Source organism: Kwoniella europaea, chromosome 1 (assembly GCF_036810445.1).
Source record: "Kwoniella europaea PYCC6329 chromosome 1, complete sequence".
NCBI classification, from domain to species: Eukaryota; Fungi; Basidiomycota; class Tremellomycetes; order Tremellales; family Cryptococcaceae; genus Kwoniella; species Kwoniella europaea.
In genome coordinates this window covers 2,840,308-2,860,352 of record NC_089487.1, presented here as the reverse complement: position 1 = coordinate 2,860,352, position 20,045 = coordinate 2,840,308, and the positions used below count along the sequence as shown (strand labels likewise).

At 44.0% G+C, this 20,045-nt stretch overlaps 8 protein-coding genes across 8 annotated transcripts; 5 read left to right on the top strand and 3 right to left on the bottom strand.

The window, feature by feature from the left end:
- Positions 1 to 72: 72 nt before the first annotated feature.
- On the top strand, positions 73 to 2,717 carry V865_001074 (uncharacterized protein; the record flags this gene model as incomplete). Its single annotated transcript, XM_066224900.1, has 10 exons — positions 73 to 249; positions 329 to 1,359; positions 1,445 to 1,500; positions 1,570 to 1,666; positions 1,722 to 1,788; positions 1,846 to 1,870; positions 1,940 to 2,016; positions 2,161 to 2,337; positions 2,401 to 2,433; positions 2,499 to 2,717. 10 exons carry the CDS (start codon positions 73 to 75, stop codon positions 2,715 to 2,717), a joined length of 1,959 nt encoding a protein of 652 aa, XP_066080997.1.
- A 351-nt stretch (positions 2,718 to 3,068) lies between these two features.
- V865_001073 (uncharacterized protein) lies at positions 3,069 to 4,475 on the bottom strand (the record flags this gene model as incomplete). The annotated part of the gene is made up of 5 exons (XM_066224899.1): positions 3,069 to 3,271; positions 3,377 to 3,478; positions 3,564 to 3,683; positions 3,849 to 4,046; positions 4,136 to 4,475. 5 exons carry the CDS (start codon positions 4,473 to 4,475, stop codon positions 3,069 to 3,071), a joined length of 963 nt encoding a protein of 320 aa, XP_066080996.1.
- Positions 4,476 to 4,885: 410 nt separating this feature from the next.
- V865_001072 (uncharacterized protein) lies at positions 4,886 to 6,064 on the top strand (the record flags this gene model as incomplete). Its single annotated transcript, XM_066224898.1, has 6 exons — positions 4,886 to 4,980; positions 5,050 to 5,150; positions 5,279 to 5,377; positions 5,462 to 5,519; positions 5,585 to 5,695; positions 5,821 to 6,064. 6 exons carry the CDS (start codon positions 4,886 to 4,888, stop codon positions 6,062 to 6,064), a joined length of 708 nt encoding a protein of 235 aa, XP_066080995.1.
- Positions 6,065 to 6,383: 319 nt separating this feature from the next.
- Positions 6,384 to 7,417, top strand: V865_001071 (uncharacterized protein; the record flags this gene model as incomplete). The annotated part of the gene is made up of 6 exons (XM_066224897.1): positions 6,384 to 6,512; positions 6,568 to 6,577; positions 6,699 to 6,809; positions 6,876 to 6,903; positions 6,972 to 7,090; positions 7,218 to 7,417. The coding sequence occupies 6 exons, from the start codon at positions 6,384 to 6,386 to the stop codon at positions 7,415 to 7,417; spliced, it is 597 nt and encodes a 198-aa protein (XP_066080994.1).
- Positions 7,418 to 7,823: 406 nt separating this feature from the next.
- On the top strand, positions 7,824 to 10,014 carry V865_001070 (uncharacterized protein; the record flags this gene model as incomplete). Its single annotated transcript, XM_066224896.1, has 14 exons — positions 7,824 to 7,936; positions 8,011 to 8,043; positions 8,103 to 8,136; positions 8,212 to 8,328; positions 8,425 to 8,470; positions 8,598 to 8,682; positions 8,752 to 8,770; positions 8,827 to 8,853; positions 8,925 to 9,025; positions 9,152 to 9,311; positions 9,382 to 9,519; positions 9,613 to 9,693; positions 9,775 to 9,854; positions 9,921 to 10,014. The coding sequence occupies 14 exons, from the start codon at positions 7,824 to 7,826 to the stop codon at positions 10,012 to 10,014; spliced, it is 1,128 nt and encodes a 375-aa protein (XP_066080993.1).
- A 222-nt stretch (positions 10,015 to 10,236) lies between these two features.
- Positions 10,237 to 11,659, bottom strand: V865_001069 (methionine aminopeptidase, type I; the record flags this gene model as incomplete). Its single annotated transcript, XM_066224895.1, has 7 exons — positions 10,237 to 10,314; positions 10,379 to 10,497; positions 10,607 to 10,704; positions 10,775 to 10,981; positions 11,042 to 11,057; positions 11,122 to 11,254; positions 11,342 to 11,659. The coding sequence occupies 7 exons, from the start codon at positions 11,657 to 11,659 to the stop codon at positions 10,237 to 10,239; spliced, it is 969 nt and encodes a 322-aa protein (XP_066080992.1).
- Positions 11,660 to 11,940: 281 nt separating this feature from the next.
- V865_001068 (uncharacterized protein) lies at positions 11,941 to 12,777 on the top strand (the record flags this gene model as incomplete). Its single annotated transcript, XM_066224894.1, has 3 exons — positions 11,941 to 12,037; positions 12,105 to 12,397; positions 12,604 to 12,777. 3 exons carry the CDS (start codon positions 11,941 to 11,943, stop codon positions 12,775 to 12,777), a joined length of 564 nt encoding a protein of 187 aa, XP_066080991.1.
- Positions 12,778 to 13,218: 441 nt separating this feature from the next.
- Positions 13,219 to 19,908, bottom strand: V865_001067 (uncharacterized protein; the record flags this gene model as incomplete). The annotated part of the gene is made up of 22 exons (XM_066224893.1): positions 13,219 to 13,343; positions 13,413 to 13,430; positions 13,499 to 13,567; positions 13,629 to 13,648; positions 13,712 to 13,797; positions 13,871 to 13,968; positions 14,037 to 14,084; positions 14,157 to 14,297; positions 14,453 to 15,449; positions 15,515 to 15,785; positions 15,850 to 16,157; positions 16,216 to 16,392; positions 16,446 to 16,666; positions 16,717 to 16,982; positions 17,040 to 18,675; positions 18,731 to 19,156; positions 19,206 to 19,243; positions 19,298 to 19,404; positions 19,461 to 19,559; positions 19,622 to 19,659; positions 19,735 to 19,767; positions 19,827 to 19,908. The coding sequence occupies 22 exons, from the start codon at positions 19,906 to 19,908 to the stop codon at positions 13,219 to 13,221; spliced, it is 5,304 nt and encodes a 1,767-aa protein (XP_066080990.1).
- Between the last annotated feature and the right edge of the window lie 137 nt (positions 19,909 to 20,045).

Here is a 20,045-nt window from a genome sequence, read left to right as displayed (position 1 = left end):
TCAAAGCGTCGAATTCCTTTCAATCTCACCTTTGAGTCTTCACTCTGCAATCTGATTCAGACGTGGAAAACAATGGGGGAAGAGCACGATGACAACGACGAAGAACAATCGCAAACAATGACGCCGTCAGGTTTATCGTTACCCACTAGATCAGCAAGTGTAAAGGTATTTCAAAATGGTGAGGCTGGTGATCCAGATTCGAATCCAGGTCTGGTGAGGAGAGATAGTTTGGAAGACACCAAATCATTCGTAGGTCCTCCTAATTCCTCCCCAACGAACTAATGCCTGGAATTTGATCCTGATTGTACTCGTGTATGTATATATGTAGTACGGTGTCAGACCGACTTCCCCACCATCCCTATCAATCCATCGACAGAATTCATCCTTATCAAAAGTCAGTAAACGAATACGATCATCTTCACTCAATTCGACCACTTCTTCCATCGCCGGTGTAGGCTCACCACCACGCATTAGTGCACCGTTACCTACTCCCAAGGGATTTCTTTCACCCAAAAAACCAAATTTGGCTATTCGCCTGGAGAAAAAAGAGAGAACTTCCACTTCTTCTTCCAATCTCCGTAGCAACTACCATAATCATGAAGATGGAGGAATGAATGGTCATAATGGTATAGATAAATATTCAAATTCGAATATAGAATTAATATCAAGTAGATCAATATCACCACTTCAAGAAGAAGAAGATTCCGAACAACCTGCTATCAAGGGTAATCGGTATAATACATTTGGTGAAAGTGGATTAGCATTAAGTGATATAGGCTCGAAATCTGGATCTGGAAAAGCTATTCAACAGAAATCCTCAAATATATCATTGACCTTTGAAAACCATCACAATATACATACTCAAAACAAGTTGAATACAACTATGGCGAACTTGAATACCAATACCAATTGGGATAAATCGATAGGTAGATCTATAACTGAGATGTCTACTCCTCCTAGGACAGCTAATAGTGAATTATCTTCGGATGAATTGGTCAACAGTAGAGATAGGGATAGTGATTTGGAGAAAGGAACGGTCCCGGATAAGAGTAATTCATCCAAGTCAAAATCAAAATCAACATCAAAATCTAGAACATCTTTGGCGAAAAATGGGAATAGGAGTGGGAATGAAAAACCCAAAAGGAGATATGAATCATTTGAGAACCCCTTAACTACATTCTTCTGGAATGGCAAATTAATGACAGGAGGTGATAATTGGTGGTCAATCTTGATGATCACCGTTTTCTTACTGGGATTATCGGGTGTATGGCTAGGAACTACTGGAGCATGGCTATGGGTTAATGGGAGGGAATATGGATTGGTGAGAGGTGGTGGGGTAGCAATTACTATCATCTTCGTGTGAGTAGCTGTGTTTTTCTCATAGAGCGTAACCTGATCAGAACAGCTATATTTATACAAATACTGATGTTCATCTTAAAAACAGGTATTTGTTCGGTATAACGACTAGTTCATTAATAGCTTCAGCATTCAGAGATCCAGGTGAGTTCAATATAGTAAATTGGTCTGAACAGACAAAAGCTCATATACTCTGATATAATTGCAATGTAGGTATCATACCACGTAAATTAGATATAGATCCACCTATGTCTCGAAATGACGATTATTGGGAAGCTTGGCCAAGGGATATCGATGTGAATGGTACAAAGTCAGTCGTCCTTTTTTTGATGGCCCATGGTGTAGTAGTTGATTGTTTGGTTTAGAGTGACGGTGAAATACTGCGAGACGTGTCAGAGTTATAGACCACCTAGAAGTAGTCACTGTAGATTGGTAAGTCAGCTGCCGTGCTCGAGTCGTTCAGTTAGCTGATCTGGTTCATTTTGGTAGTGTGGAAATTGTGTAGATGGAATTGGTGAGTTGATCTCACGCATGATGCGACAGGGGCGGACTAAGCTGATTGTTGAACTGATATTGATGTCAGACCATCATTGCTCGTATCTCCATTCATGTGTGGGGAAGAGGAATTACTTCTCATTTCTAGTATTACTTATTTCCGCTGTGAGTATCGTCCTTTTGTCAATTCGCAATCTACAACCACTCTCTTCCTTGTTTTCATTTTCCATTACTGATCATCTACCCTTGCCATTAATCTCATTCGTGCGCATTCACTAATGTATCATCGCTTTTTTCACGATAATGCAGACCATAGCAGACATCTACATCATAGTCTTCTCAGCACTTCATTTTTCCCTGCTATGTCATCATGATCACATATCATTCGGTAAAGCTTTATCGGAATCACCAGGTGCAGCTGTCAGTTTCCTATTGGGAGTGATCTTGATATTACCTATAATGTTTTTACTATGGTATCATCTTAGAGTAAGCTGATGCTGCTACCCCCACTCACCCCTGTAAATGCAGTCAGCTGATACTGAATGGCAGTTATTATTGTATAACATAACAACAGTCGAACAGGTAAGCTTTCCTTTGTACTCATGCCGGTTTGGGATGTTAGCTTACCGTCCATTATGTACGAACAGATACGAGCCAACACCTCTAACAACTTATTCGTAGCTTCCAAACGACCTGATAACCCATTCGGCTCCAATAGCTTGTTCGATAATGCCATCTTAGCGTCGATTGGTAGACCTCAATTCCCTAGTTGGATAGATGCGAGTGGGATCGAAGAGGTCGTTCAGAGGGAGGTTAATCCGGCTTTGAAAGATCTAAGATGGGTTAGAGAGAGGGAGGGGTTGTAGATATAGTAAGATGAGTGTATGGTTGTATAATAGGTTTGCTCTTCATCAGATAGCAAGAGGTTATTGCTCACTTAGGTTCGATGGTACTACTGTGAGTGGTTTGGGGATATAGAATATATAACAGATGCATAATATTTTGACTTCTGTCCTCGTTTTGTCATGCACAGCGTATGTAGTACAGTAGTTGATTATTTTGTCGCATAATCTTGCTTGTACTCATCGTAGCCTTCCTCTTTCTTCTTCTGGATCATCCAGTATCTTATCATACTATAACTTCTTTACAACAAACTCATTCAATTTGTCTCTTTTCGCTTTTTTTTTCTTCTTTTTCTTCTCAATCTTCCGTACTTATCAATTCCCTTTCCCACCATTTGTGCCTTCTCTAAAAGGTTCCAACCCATTTGATTCCCTAACAGCAGCAGCCAGCGCAGACCAATCTTGGTCTTTCCCTCCTAATTCCTTGGATCTTTCCATGTTCTTCATGGCTAGTTGGATAGTGGGTAAATCCACTGGATGACCTAGATCCTCACCGAGTGACAACATATTACGAGCATCTACAAATCAAAAGGCAACCGCAAATACAAATACAGAATCGAACAAAGTCAGTCAATTGTATCCTACATAAACCGATTGCAATATTGATGGTTAATTCGACTCACCCTTCAAACCCCCATCTATACTGAACCCACTTCCAGATTTGAATATCCCCTTGGAGATCAGGTTGGAGTATGCCAGTAACGGAGGAGCGGGTATGAATTGTTCTGTAGCAATCGAAAAATGAAATTAGCGATGTTCAATTATGTTATTTCATATTATCATCTTGTTCTATATAAAGTTCAAACTCACGTAAGAACCCGTTGAATACCTCTGGATCGATACCTATCCCATCTCCCAAGGCATACGATTCGGAGAGGAGTTGGATCCAACCTAATAAGACCATATTACCCATCGACTTTAGAGCGGTGGCTATGTATAAATCAGCATGATCAGCCTTATGTATATCTTTTGAAAATTGTAGTGAGAAGAATTTGCGGAGAAGCCTTGTCCATTCGATGTTTCAGATAAGATGATGATGTATGCATGCATGCAACGATAATGGCACGACATCAACAACGGTGAGATTGAACTTACCCTTCTTCACATCTTCTCCTACGTCCACGACCCTATCCCCTACAGCAGGTATCAATATCCCTTTCACCTTCTCCTTAACCTCCTCTGGTCCTGAGAAGACAATAAGTAATTTCGATGCTTCTGCCATGGGTGGTCGACCGAATACAGGACAGGATAGGTAGGTTGCACCGACTGATGAAGCTTGTTGGGCTAATTTGCCTATATGAGTGAGACAAAAGAGGAGTATAGGAATATCAACAGTGGTACTTTGCTTTGAACTTGTATTTAGGTATGGGAAAAGTACTAACCACTGGTAATAGCTTTCAAACTACTTTGATCTACAAAGACCACCCCCTTTCTCTCCTTCTTCCCGAGGTGATTGAAAGCTTTGGTAAAGACATCTTCCGCAGCCTTATCATCAATCAACATACTGAACACCATATCCGACTTTTCGACCACCTCTTCGACGCTCTCTGCGAATTGCGTCTCAGGAGCATGAGGTTTGAGCAGGTCGTATTTCGCTGGGGATCTATTCCACACGGTCATTGACGGGAGGTTATTGGCCTTGATGTATTTTGTGAGGTTGATGGAGATGGGTACGCCCATTGCTCCCAGACCGATGTATCCTATTCGAAGAGGAGATGACATTTTGTTCGGTACTTTTTGTGTGATGGATATGGTAATTCAATTAGGTTGTTTGACCTGGTTGTTATATACCATTCACTGTTACAAGTAAGGTTGAGGGTTGAGATTGAGTCCAGTCGAGTCGAAGGGAGATGATTCATAAGGATATTATCATATTATCAATCTTTCCCTCTAGATGAGTTATATATAGCTCTGCTGATTGTTCGAGTCGTAGCTGGTCGTTATCTCGACGAGGGTTATCGTCATCACCGTGCCTGCGATCACTGTTCCGACGGAAACTGACCGCTCACCGTACAATGCGACTTGGCATCTCAGGTTAATCCTACTTCGATGGATGCAACAACAATGGGTATTACCTAGCCTGGCGTGATAGCTCTCACCTGCGTGATATTCTCTTATTCTCGCCAGACAGCATGTTCTCTTCCCCTCTTAGATCACCTAGGCCACAACCCCCTGTAGATAACCAAGATATCTCGCCGTTGTTGGCTGCTGATCTGGCCATTGAGTTGTAAGTTTGACTTGGAACTCGGGGGTGGATGCATGGGATGTGGATAGCTTAACATTTCATTATTTTCAGCAACTCACTCAAAGCTCCCAATGGTTGTCCCGAAGGTATATACGTAATGCCTTCCAAAGAAGGGCTGATGAGGTGGAACGGGGTCTTCTTCGTACATCGAGGTGAGTGGTCTGTGCGAGGTCATAATCGCTGAATCAAGTCTTTCGTTGAAACATCATCCGCTTCGCTTCCTTCAAAAATATACCAGGGTAGATATCATGCTGACAGGTGTTCTTGACTGTACTGACAGGTCCATACGCAGGATCGATACTACGCTTCACCATCGTCTTTCCTCCTACGTACCCCCAGAACGGTCCTACATTGAGATTCGACTCAGATGTGTTCCATCGTACGTACCAATCCATTTACATTTAGGTGCAAGAAGAGGAGTACAACATCCAGTACAGCTGATGAGGTCCGATGTCATTGATAGCTATGGTAGACCCCAAGACTAAGGTATGGCATGCTCGAGGTAGATTATCTCAATGGAAGTATGTCAGCTTTCTTTGCTCGTCATTCGCAGAATGAAAAGCTGATAATGCGTCATGTGTATCAGGCCAAGGATAGATCATATTTCACATTTATTACATTCCTTGAAAAAGAGTTTCAAGAGTAAAGACTTGGATAGTGTTACAGAGGATGAAGCTGTAAACAAGCAAGTATGGTCGTAAGTGAGAATTTGACTTGAATTCCAACTCTTATCCCGATGGTTCCTCTATGGCTTGATCCTCTTCGATTCGTTCTCTTGTTGATACGCTGAGCTCATTGACTGATGCATCATCCAACATCTAGTCTATATCACCACTCCCATCAAACCTTCATCTCCCTCACTTCCCAGCGCTCCCTCCATTCATCCGCACGTTCCACCCTCTTCCCCGACGAGTACCCCGCTCCGCCCTCACCGACTAGAACGCGAAAGATATCTGGACAGAGTATGACTGAGGAATTAGGCAAGGCTGCGATCAGGTTTAGGGAGATTAGCGGGGAGGAGGGAAAGAGGTTATGGGAGGGGTTGAAAAGGGGTTTGGAGGGATGATGCAAGTGGGTCATGTTATATGTATTTGGTTGATTGTTGTACATCATGCATCATGTTATGCTCTTCGTTTCTCTTGATCGCGTGAGCACCGTACAGTATGATATAATGTGTGAACGATGGTATCACCATTTAGACATTGGTGACAAACCCCTTTACGTCATTGTTTACACTTCCACTTCACCATCAAAACACCCATTCTATCACATACAATAGCCCAAATTCCCATTCAGATTTTCAAATCGTATCAAACTTATACTTGTATCCTCATATATCTATCCCTTCACTCTCTCTGTTATAACCCTTCATATCACCATTCACCATGTCCACCCCCGAGATCACCATCCACCCACCGTCTTCCACCCACCCCTCACTCTCGGAAGGGACATTTGACAGATCATGGTTCATGGGTAAATGGGGTGTCGCGTGGAGTACGTTACCGATGTGGAAGGTGAGCTATATCATACCAAAGTATTGGAACTTGGCTGATATCGGATGGTCAACAGGGAAAGAAAAGTTAGTCACCTGTCGTTGACCTCATTTACCTGTCTTGTCAAGATCACATCGATCAGACAACATATCCACTGTATGGCTACGGCGTAAATACTGATATCGGAGTGATTGATCATATACTTAGATGTCACAATTACATACACTCCTATAGCTGGTACAGAAAATTACACAAAGTTCGAGGATCTAGTTGAGTATAAGAAGGAATCTGCAGCGGAGGGAAGTAAACCCAGTACAGGTCAGTTATATGACCCATCCCCTTATTGAAAGTAGTGAGTTAAGCTGACTTGGCGAGGGTGGTTAGTCAAGGGAGTCGATACTCTCACAACCGGGTGAATTAGTAAATGTTCAACACACGCGAATCCATGCTATGACTAACCACTGTTGTATCCTCGACTAGTGCCAACGCAGCTACGTTCGATTGGAAAGGATCTTCATACTTGTTTTTCGTTCATTCACATTGGGAAGTATTAGGGTTTGGTAAAGATGAAATCAATGGATTGGAATGGGCAGTCACATGTGAGTGGGCCATCTATAGTCTGATATACTGATATAAGTCTATGAACATATACAAGCACGAATATATCCCTTGTCAGATTCTGTTACGCTTCCCAGGCTGACCTCAGGCTCTGTATTTGCATCTTAGTCTTCTCCAAAACACTCTTCACCCCAGCAGGAATCGATATCTACCTCCGATCATCATCCTCTTACCCTCCACAAAACTCGCAAGATACTGCCATCCGATCTGATCTACTGAAGAAAATCGTCAGCGCTGTGAGTGAGATGAGTGAAGGGGGTGTCAGTGAATTGGCACGAAGCGGATTCGAAATTCCAGGAATCGTCTAATGCAATCTGTGCAATCTGCATTGTCGATGACTCGGATCTTATCTGCTAGTCTTCGACTTTCATACATATCTGTATTCCTGTTGTACAATGTATATTCATTACTTCTGTGTATACTTTCTCTGATCACCCATGCATGTTAAATCCGGACTGTTATATGCTCTTCTTTGGCTACCTCAGACTCTCGGGTTAAAACCTCCACTTTGCAGGTCCACTTGGCAATCCGTCATATCTCCGTATATACAGCGATAGCGATGATGGAGACAACAACGACAGTGACACGGACACTGATATGATCAACTGACGATTGAAGAACCACTTGTCCTCTTGTTAATTCTCCCAACACGAGCCCTCAACATCATTTTCATTGTCTACAGACCCACGAAAATAATCTACCAAAACCTACAGAATGACCCATAACTTACCTCAACTAGGCGATGATATCCTCTCATGGAAATTAATGGATATCGAACGACTGGAGGTTGAGAAACGAAAGGGACCGAGTAAACCTGGACCATATGAGTGGGTCATCCCACCGTCAATCTATGATGATCATGTCAAGGTGAGAGTTGGAGCTGATGAGGTTGGAAATGTAGAGCGGTAGTTGCTCCTCAATGGAATGGATTATGGTATGTTCATCCCGCTGGTCATTCTGATTTGTAAGCCGATGATGTTAATTGTGCTGTAGTGGATCAGATATGCATATCTACCTAACTGCACTTGTGAGCTACACCTTTCTCCCCCTGATATCCTTCCTCTCGACGCCAAGGAGTGTGTTGACGCCGAGTCATCAATAGCTAGGCGAAGAAAGGATGAAAGAGCCTTTCGTGTTAGGTCACGAAGCGTCGGGTATAGTAGTGCAAGTGGGGGAGGAAGTGAGAGGATTGAAAGTTGGTGATAGGGTTGCTCTAGAGGTGAGTCAAAGCTTCTTATCAATATCACTCATGTAGTACCCTCACACTCAGTATTTCGCCATGGCCAAGAATCTGTATTCATACTTTACTTGGTAGCCCGGCGAAGGTTGCGGGAGATGTGGAGACTGTAAGAAAGGTGCATGTGAGTATTGCATTGTTCTCCTATTTCAAAAGATCTCACATACCTTGCCACTGCCGAGTTATCTATCAATCAAACCTAACTGATTGACTGATTGGATACCTTACTCTCTCGACAATGGTGTACCTAGACAATCATTGCGACTCGATGAGATTCGCCGCTGCAGATGGTCTAGATGGGACATTACAGGGGTTGTACAAGTTACCAGCCGATTTGTGAGCAACACATGTACCTCCTTGTTGTGATTTATTCTCTACTGAACTGATAACCTACTGACCTTGTAGATGTTATAAATTACCGGATGTGAGTCTGGAGCAAAATGAAGGGTATTCCAAGCTGAAAAGTTCTGGAATATGTAGAACTTATCATTGGAAGAAGGCGCTTTGGTCAGTCCGCATGAATAATCGTATTCAGCACTTCGTATAATGCGGCTGACCTGTCTTCCACTTGATCGTAGATGGAACCGCTAGCAGTGGCTGTCAACGCCGTGATCAACATTGCCAATTTACCCCATGCAGCCAATGTAGTAGTGTTCGGTGCGGGTCCAGTGGGGTTATTGTGGGTATTAACCATGTTCCTCCAACCCATCTCATAATCTATGGATTCAGAAATCTAATCTTCATGGTTGTTACGAGAAATCGTCTGGGTCTGAATAAGAGTTGCGTTGATGTAATTGTTCTGCAGGACAATGTCCGCTGCCAAAGCCCTAGGGGCTCGTCGAATCGTCGCCATTGACGTCCAACAACAAAGATTGGATTTCGCCAAGTCATATGTAGCAAGTGATATATTTGTAGCTTCCAGGATGGAGAAAGGAGAGTCGAAAGAAGTATACTCACAACGGCATGTACGTAGATAATGGAATTGCCGAAAGTAGACAGAGCATGCTGAAGAAACTCATCTACCCATTCATTTAGGCGGAAGACATCAAACGGTCCCTTGGCATCACCGATAGAGGTATAGAGTCTGTCGATGTGGTCATCGATTGTTCAGCTGCTGAAGTCTGTATGCAAACTGGGATGTGGTTATTGCGAAGAAAAGGGACCTATGTTCAGGTAAACACCACCTTGCCCTTACACACCGTACTGTAGATACAGTACTTCTCGCACAAGTTTATATCGCCTCGTCGCTGATCCCACTTTGGTCAGGTCGGATGTGGTCCATTATATGTCAATTTACCTATGAGGGTCATAGCGGATAGAGAAATAACCGTCAAAGGATGTTTCAGAGTAAGACTTATAGCTTCTACTTCCATCCATACTGGTTGATCACACCATAGAGTCAGCTAATCAGAATGGTCGGATGACCAGTACGGTCCGGGAGTGTACCCCATGGCCATTGACCTAGTCTCAAGAGGTTTGATAGATCTCAAACCGTTGATTACACACAAGTCAGCTTCTTTCCTTTCTTTTGTAATTATAAGGAATCTTAAGAGCTGATAAGAATTGAAACATAGGTATGGCTGGGAAGACGCGGTGAAAGCTTTCGAAACTACCAAAGCGGGTAAAGGGGAAGATGGAAAGATGGCTATTAAAGTTATGAGTGAGTAATCCCTCCATCACCTTCATGGCTCATCGATCTTTGACTGAGGTCGTATGGCTAATATCTTCTCGTTATGTAGTTGGTCCGCCTCCGAGGTTATGATAGCTGCACAAAGAAGCTAGACAAGCATTGATTGATTGGAAGTGCTATAAGGACAATCATATCTATTTCTTGGGTATCCTCTACCAGTACTCTCATGAATGACAAGATTCTATGTTTCATGCAATGCATCATATCCGAGTCAATACGTCCACTCCATTTTCCGTTATCAGCACTTGATGCTCGAATTGAGCAGATCTTGCACCGCTCTATCATCCATACTCATTGGTCAGCTATGATCGCAGAATCCCTCTGAGCCAAATCCTAGCTCACCTCAGTGACCATTGTCCATCCATCGTCCCATAATTTCCCTCTTGAGTTCCGACCTTGAACGAGGCAGGGTTCTATCGTAAAACAATCTCCAGGTACCATCTCTCCAGGTTCATCGTTACCTATACATGACAGAGTTGGAGCTCAGTTGGCTATACTACGCACACGGACCTTCGACAAAGATTTTTGTTCGTCGCTTTTGACCTGTAGTAGAGAGAGCGCAAAACTCACGACAGTGGAATATCCATGGTGGTCTGTGAAAGACATTACCTATCCCATGTCCTGAGAACTGTCCATTCACCGAAAACCCATGTCTTTTTGCGAATTCCCTATGAGAAGGCAGAGTGTCAATCAACAGGTAACGATCTAACTAGCTTATATACAGATCGACTGACTTACTCGATCTCTTTCCCGATATCTTTATATTTCCTTCCAGGCTTACAAGCTTTTATACCCACTTCCAAAGCTTCTTTCGTAGCTTCAACCAGATCTCTACCTTGTTCGTCCACTTCGGGCAGAAGGAACGTTGCGGATGTATCGCCGTGATACCCTTTACAGAATAGGGTGAGGTCGATGTTGATTATATCTTCGGGATGCAGTGGACGACTAGTCCATTAGTGGTGTAAGCTGGCTTCAAGTGCACGATGAGCAACTTGGATAGCTTACTCGTCCGGTATTCCATCTGCGAGCAAACATTCGAACAGGTCAATATTCAATCCTCTTGCTGGATCTATGGGATCACTTACGAGCTATCACATTGTTGATCGAAGTGGTACAGCTCCTTGGATAATTTGAGTATCCCAAAGGACTAGGATAAGCGCCTTTGGAAACTATCAAATCATTTACGACTTTGTCCAGCTCGTTGGTTGTCATTCCCGGCTTTACAGACGAGATCATCAACCAAAATTGACAGGGGAACTAATACGGTTCTCGTGTTTTGTGAATCCTTCACTCACTTGCACTCACCGTAATCAACTTCCCAACCTCCTTCAATACATCTCTGGCCATACCAGCAACTTCCCTAACCCTCTTCTCACCTTCCCCACCCAGCTCTATCTGTTCCGCATCTGCTTCTTTCATATCCACTGCATCATGCTCGCCCCAATCGGCAGTGAAAAAGTTGCTGGGCACGTACTCTGGTCTGGGTATTGAGTCGGGGACGGGTCGTATAGGTGGATAGGAGGTCATGGCCAATGAAGGAGGAAGGAGCGGGTAGATACCATATCTTGATGGACCGGGGGTGTAGCTGAATTTATTGAGAAGGGTAAGGGAGGGTCGGATCATCTTGACTACCTTCGACCAGTGAAGTCTACTCGTGTAGCAGGATAAGAGTAAAGTCGGATGAGATGGGATGATATTCACCTTTTTGTTGGTATCAGTATCGAATGAGTAACTTCAATCCACCCGGAGGAAGGAACCAAATTGTGGGGTCTCCACAAACAACACTAAAAAGGTAAAGGTATTCGAACATCAGATAAATTTCGGAACAACTGCTTTCCTTCTTGCTTTTGGAACCCCATCCACTCAGGCCATCTTGTGAGAAAAGAGACAGATAGGAAAGAACCATGTCGCTGGCCGATCCAGCAGAAGCTGGGTCCTCTCGAATCCCTTTAGGCGATACCTTCGACTCTCAGCAGGCGATGATAGAGATACCTTCAACCGGTATGTCCGAGTCTCGCTTCTCCCAAGGGTATCATAACCACAGACTGACCTGAATCACCGAGAACAGGTCTCAAATTCTTTGAATACCGTCGACGTCTCTTTCTAGCTGGACTTCCACTCCCCACTCCTCCTGCAAACTGTGAAATACCCGCTACTTACCTTGTCCCAGCCCCACCGGATCCCTTGCCAGCTATCGACCCCTCAGACGTCACGTCCTCTGCGGTACAGCGGTTGGAGGATGTGCTCAAGGAAGAAGGGAGCGAGGAACTGCAGGAAACGTGGGAGAATGGTGTAGGTAGGATTGCGAGGAATTTACATGACGGGAAGAGGTTGGCGAGAGGCTTGAGGTTGGGTTTAGTGGTGAGTCAACTCTCTTGTGTCTTTTCAGTTACTTGTGAAGATCTACTTTGGCAGGGGGAGTGACCCTCCTTCAGGCATTCCTCATCCAAGTAGCCCGTCATCCCACATTCATGTTTGCGCCTTACTCGAACTACACATAACCTCTTCATTTCCTTCTCTCACTGAAGAGTACCAACTAATACCAAAAAAAAAAACGATCGTGACAGATAAAAATCCTCAAAGCTTCGTGGATCCAAGATGGACTCTGGCCGAAAGACGAACTCGGACGACCTGTGAAACCTCCCAATTCACCTATCATCGAGGGTGTAGAGCTATTTCCTGAAAATTCGATAAGCAGGCCAGAGATCGTAGCTGAAGTGGAAGCTGAGAGAAAGAGTTGAAGCCCTAGGAAATATTTCGTATCAACCCTCGCGATACTCTGTAGATCATCTCATGGTCAAGACAATTCGAGTGCATTTTATAGCACTTCAATTGGATTATAGGAATCGTTCGGAATCAGGACCCCAGGTTAACGACATAACGACATAAAGATGTAATCTAGAGATACACGACTACAACGTGATATACCCTGTATGTGTTTATAGAATCATGCCACCCTACATATAGATAACACAAGTGATAACATAATCAAGTATAATTCTTATTTTATACAAATACTGTAGAGTATAATATAAATACAACATAGAAACATGGTCATCATCCATCTGTATGTATGTAAACATGATATATCAAATATTCACTGAAAATGCTCAAGTCCGTTCCCTCCCTCCGACCTCATTTGCTCAGACACCTCGACATATCGTAAACTAGGTTGATCTAAACTAATCTAACAAGTGTTGTTGTGCAAGATCCCTTTGAGATCTAGCCAACAGCTCTATGAATTTGATCAAATACTCTTCTGCGATACTTGAGAAGTAGAACTCGTGAGCCGAATTATGGGCGGATTCTATGTATACATTAAGATCCAGCCATATCAGTCTTTGCTCCTCATATAGCATTTGCATGAGAAGCTTACCTAGATTGTGAGCGAGTTCTATGCATCACAGTTCATTGGTCAGCTGGTTGTTACTTGCCTGGTGGAGGAAAGAACATGGAGCTCACCATGTGCGATACTGAAATACCACGAGATGAGAGCTTCATGTCTTTGTCCACGGATGATCTGATCGTCATCTATAAGTCGTATCGTCAGCTTACTGAAGGTTTTTCCACCCATTCTTTTCAGCTAACTCACGCCAAGCTTGATAGTATCTCCTATATAGGCAAAAGTCACTCATCAGCTAGGTCAATGATTGAAAATGTAGAAGTCTGATTCACGCGTTACAGAAGATCGTTCCTCCCCTATTGAAAGCAATCAACGGACCCGCATGATCCCAAAAGACATTCATTACGGGTGGAGCGAGCTACATCAAGAATATCCATCAAATGAGCTGTCATCATCTGGATATGAATGCATGGTTAGACGAACGAACTCACATTAAACACTTGACAGATAGGTAATAAGATCTGGTTTGAGAATCGATAACATGCAACCATCTTATCTCCCATGAGGAATCCAGCTTGATCTGGTACATCTAGAATTACAAGTCACATCAGTCAGCACGTTATCTTCACTGGGAATAGCGTGAATTCAACAACGCACCTCTTGGTACCCATATATTTAATCCTCCTCTTTCCCCAGCACCCGGGACTACTCGATGAATTGTATAAAATCAGCTCATCTCTCACGCTCACGGACTCCCGACCAGTTTAGGTGACTCACCCAAAACGATATCCGCCTGAGCAGTGGTATCGCAATAAGTATCCTGACTTTCCGATACATCCCTAACAGCCTGTCTAGAATCGTTGATTTGTGTTCCCTTCTCGGGTCTCGAGGCATCAAGAGCCTTTTGGACGGTGTTTCCTATACACAAGAGATGATCAGTTGATTTCCCTCCTCTGTCTTTGAAGCAAGCGCAAAATGGAAGTAAATGTCCATTTCCAACCAAATTGACTATGAGATAGCCATTGTCTTGAAGAAGTTTATGAGGTATGATCAGAAATGAAGAGTCTACTCACGTATATTGTTCAGATCCGTAGGTTGCTTCGTCGACCAACTCGGCGCAGGACCCTTCATCGCCCCACTTCCACTTCCAATAGCGTTGAATGCCCCAGGAATACCATTGGTACTATGACTCGAACCAGTCCCGGGTCCACCGGATCTAGCAGTATTTCCCCATCCTTGCAATTGATTCATTATATTTTCGCCTATACCCTGCCCAGGTGCAGTTGAAGTGGAGGAAGGGGACTTGATCATACTTGATCTATTCTTGAATTTATCCAATAATCCGCCCATCGAATGTTTCCTCGTGTTCGAATTCGGATTCGTACTTGTTTCAGAATCAATCGCAGTAGTCGAAGAAGTGATACTACTCGTATCATCCAATTCACCCGTGGATGATCTCTTGGTAGTAGTCAAAGCGGTTTGATTAGCCGCTTCACTCGCAGCTTTCTCTTTATCTCTCTTGCGTTCAGCTTGGATTCTCAATTTCTCCTCTTTCTGTTGATTCAAGATTCTATCCACATTGAAACCCCTCTTCTTCAAAGCCATAAGCGGAGTAGATAAGATAGAGTAAAGTAAAAGCGCATCATCGGCTTTAGGCGATTTCAGTAGGATATCACACAATGCCGAGGCAATATCGTAATCGTCCATTTGAGCTGTGGTTGATACAGTCAAGATGATCGCGTTACCTCTACCTCTCGATGCAGTAGCATAAAGTGTCTCGTAATGATGATGCTCATGACGACCGTTCTTATATGTATATTTCACTTTTAGTTCTCGGACCTCTTGAATAGTGAAATTACCTTCTTTTGATAGTTGGTCAGGAGAGTATTCGGATTGTTTCCTTCGAGCTTCCGCTAAGAAGATTGTCAAGCGTTCTAGGACATGTCGACGTAATGCCTGAGCATGGTCGGATGGGATAGTGGACGGTGTGTCCGAAATGTATTGTCGCCTGACGAAAGATGAGAGTTGTCGAGCACCAAGAGAGGCATAGAAATCTTCGAGGATGTGTTCCTGCAATTGGCAAAGGCATCAGCTTACTGCGGTCCAGATCGCCAACACACGTAGGGCTGACTCACCTCTGGCGCAGCAAGGATATATCGTCCAAAATACTGTAACATCGTTACGCTGTCCACGACCGAGACATCCGCAGCTTTACACAAAACCCACTCTCTTTCATATTCACTGTCTTCGTTCCCGCCGGTCCAGGAGTTCAACAGCTTCTTGGTTGATTTGCGCGAAGGTACACGCTGGGAAGCAAGAAGGAAAGGAGCGGTCTTCATAGCTGTTCTCGTGGGTGTATCGAATATCGTCCAATTCGCAGCAAGCAAACGTAATTGTTCGAGATATCTACGTAATATAGGTAAATCGTAAGCTGTTGACCGGACGACATTCCATGGACCAGACAGATTACCTTTCAGACGAACCAGCTTGTTCAAGCATCTTTCCAGGTTCGTGCATCAACAATTGTGCAATATCCCTTACACTAGGTTCTGATCGTACGCCGCAATATCTCAGGAAGATGTTCGCCCTATCACCAAAATCGACAAAAGTGAAAGCTGATTTGTACAGATCATCACCTCCTTCTTTGGCAACGAAGTAAACTTGAGTTGGCCTGTAGAAATTGATATCGCCATTTGTAGATTTGACAGGGATGAAGGCGAAGGATCGGAGAGAATCAATAGAGGACGACAAAGAATGACCTAGTCGAGTGGACATGTACTAAAACGAAAGAGTAAGCTGTATTTCCTGTTGCGTGTGACTGTAGAAAACAGCTTACCTCGAAAATCTTCCTTGCCTTATCAGTATCTCTCGTCACATTCGCTTTGAGCGCTTCGACAAGCTGACTCATGGGTGGATCACTCTGTATACCTAACTTGGCTGCATTTTCAGGTGCAGCGACGATAGGTAGTGCGACCGAGAATCCCAAGATCGAACAATGAGGATTGGTAAATACCTATATATGTGATTAGCTATGGCCAATCACGTACTCCACACTGCATAGCTCACTTGACCAGGTTTTGCCAATATATGATCTCCAATATAGGTAACAGCAGGGATGAAAGCCACACCAGAAAAAGCTTCTGACTTGAACATTGGATAATGGTTATGTATATTTGCTAGTAGATATTGTAAGGCCTTGTCGTTTGCAGGTGGTCTTCCCGCCGCGATACCCAAGAGAACGTCAATAGGTGGGAAACGTCTCAGGCCAAGCGTAAAGAGCATTTTCGCTTGATAATCATCAGCTGCGTACAACCCTTACTCAAATGCATAAGCTTACCTTCCTCCGAGTTTGATCTCCATTTACCTTCACCCCAATCCAACAGTGGTAAACCCAAAGTACGCATAGCTTCTGTAGGTTCATAAAGCTGATGGGGCTTTTGTCTGATTACAGTCTTCTTACTTCCATCTTCCGGAGCTTCAGTTTCAAGTGGGAACGCAGCAGTCATCTTAAGCCTTTTCATCTCTTCGTCCGATAGACTATCTTTGACCGAAACAAGGTATTTCATAAGATCTTGACAAGTCCATGAACCGCCTCCTACCAATCTATACTCTGTATATCAGCTATGTGCTTAACGTACAGAGCCGCTTAACAAAGCTTACCTCGAGAAAACCAACTGCAGATCTACAGTCTTCCTAACACCGATCGCAAGGAGCATCTTCTCCATACCACCTTTGATAGCGGTACCTTTCGGTAAAGCTATCGTAGGTAAATCATCAAACAGCAAATTCTTCTCGAAGTATGCGTCTCCAGGTTTCTTGAATCCAGCTTTGGTTGGTATACAAGGTATATCCTTCAATTCAAGGGCGATTGCAGTTTGCTGATTGGCAGCCAAATTCGCCCACGCTCTTCCAAGCATACCCAGTACCTTTTCTGAAAAATCCGCTGAGACTCGAATATCCGTTTCTGGAGTAGCTTGAGTATCGTTAGACATAGGTGGATTGACCAGGAAAGTGATATATTGCAAGACAGACAATTCGGTCCACCCAAAGATATTGTATATCGAATTCGCCTTGAGATCCTTGGTGATGGTATATGGTAGAGTATGGGCCGGTAAAGGCATATCAGGTGGTATGATAGCATTATGAGGTTTGACGAAAGTTTGAACAGTAGACAATGGTAACACCTTTCCATTTTCTTGTATGAGTATCGCCGCATCAACCAATTTGCGTCGAATAGCTGGATTTATCGAATCCGAACTAGCTACACCTTGCCACCATGTCAGACAATCTATCATCTCTTTCTCCGTTAATGGTCGGTCATTCAATTGCTTGACTACATCATCGAAGGTCACATCCCTAAGTAACGATCTTTCACGTAATCGGGCAATCGACTTGGGCGCTTCTTCAATCGCTGAGGGGGTAACTACTGGTAGATCGGGTAAAAACTTCTGGAGATCCGGATTCGGCATCCTGACTTCGCTGATGGGTAAGATACCGGCGATGGATACGATTGGAAAACTTCGATTATCGCTCGCACAACCATAGAAAGCGGATTCCATCTCTTGACCAACGACGTTAGAAGGTGTGGTGGTCTTGAAAGTGAAGAAACGTAAGGCGTGCAAACCTCGCTTGAGCAACTGTTCTCGTTTCTCCTTATCCTCTACCGAGGTTTGAAGCCATGATTGTCGAAGTTCTTGTAGCTCGAGCTCGTAGATCATGCGTGAGAGGTATCCACCGACCCATAATAGCTCTTTGTTCCAGTAAGACACATGTCTATCTACCAAATCGATCGATTCTCGTTCTACCGTTGGAATAAACCTTGCTGCTAGATGACCGCCGATACCGGTAGTCTGTGAAGTAGCTTGACCTATAAAGACTTTGGCTGACTTCTCGCTGTCCAATGGGGGACACAGTCCACCGAACACTCCACCTATATCCTTTGCGGCAGGTTTGCCGTCTTCCGTCTTCGCTTCTTCATCCGCTTCTCCTCTTGAGTACACTACACTTGCAGGCATTCTCGTCGGAGGAGGTTTCTTGGTCGCTCGTTCGAGCTCTCTACCGAATGCTGGAGATACAGCTACTTTGATATCAGCTTGATATATCTGTATATCTCGGTGAAGCGTGGTCACTTCGAACGGATCTTCAGGTGGAGGCCGAGGAGGTGGGGGAGCTACAGGAGTCGGAGCGTGAGAGTTTCGACCGAAGAACGACGAGGCAAGCATGGAGGCGAAACCTTTAGCTGGTTTAGCTAGTTGAGCAATAGCTTGGGGAATAGGAGGTGGTGTAAATCCAGTAGCTTCTCAAAACGTCAGCTTACTGATGCTCAGAATCTTTAGTATAAGAGGGCTCACCTGAAAGCCACTGCATCACCTTGGCAGAGATGACCATTCCGGTAGCATCCACTCCCATGACCGTCATCATTCCATTCGTGCTACTCGTTTTCATCCCTTTCTTCGTTACTTTGCTTTTCCCTTTTACGCTCTTGTCTACTTCCAACACTTTTACTCCATCGACCAACATATCGATCTTCCGAACGGTACGCATGAAAGTTATACTAGTGATAAAGAACCTGGCGAGATCTAAGGGGCCTTCAAGCAATGATGGTTCCCTTAACCCCATTGTGAAAGATGTCCATGGATTGCCTGTGAGACTTTTTTCTGCTGTAGTGGACGAAGATGCCGAAGGAGGTAAATCACCGGATCGTGCGAGAAGTTGATCTTTCCCGTCTTTCCAGTAAAATCCCATCCACTTATCTCCGGACTCGACGAAGGGGTCATCTATCCCAACACATCAACTTTGGTACGTTAGATTGCAGCATGAACATACCACAGACACTCCACAGGGAATAGAAACCGACACCGAACCTGCCCGATTCTCGTCAGCTGCTAGTCCTGATGTGAGTTTTAGATGCAGCTCACGCTCCGATCTTCTCCTCATCTGGGTTACCTTCCGCAATCTTCTTCAACCGCTGCCAGTCCTGTTGTCGGAAAGGTATACCATCGTTGGTAACGACGTATCGATGCATCTATTTCTCCTATCAGCTCAAGGTTTAGGAAGGTTTGAGGCAGAATAAGATCTTACCATATCTTTCTTCGCATCTGGTAGCTTTGATAGACCTTCACCTTTTTCAAGAGCCTCCAAGCCTGCTGCAGAGTAGAACTTGACTTGGACATGTTCGGCCTACATTCATAGTTGATTCAGCTGATCAATCTTACAGGGGATATCCGGACTGTATAACTGACCCCTGCATCATCTGCGTTCTGCAATAACTCTCTGAATACTGAACAAAGAGTCCGTCAGTATATTCTTCTTCATCGTTAATTGGAAGTGCGAGTCACAAGACGCTGATACATACTTGTATGTTCACCTGAATATCTAGCGAGAATCTCTGCAGATTTCGCATCAGCTTCACATTGAACATTCGATGAACAGCAAGAGAAAGCTCACTATCTATCAACGCCCTCTGATTGACCTCTACAGTCTCATCTCTACCTGAAGACCACAATTCTTCTTTGCTCAGTGGCGGCATGATGATGGTATGATTTAATCATACACTTTCCTGGCGAATTGTTTCGAGTGGTTATTAATGCTTTGCACGACTTCGAATTGAAGCACTTCTTCCTCTTGGATATAAGCCGATCAACGAGAAACACTTGTCTATACCCT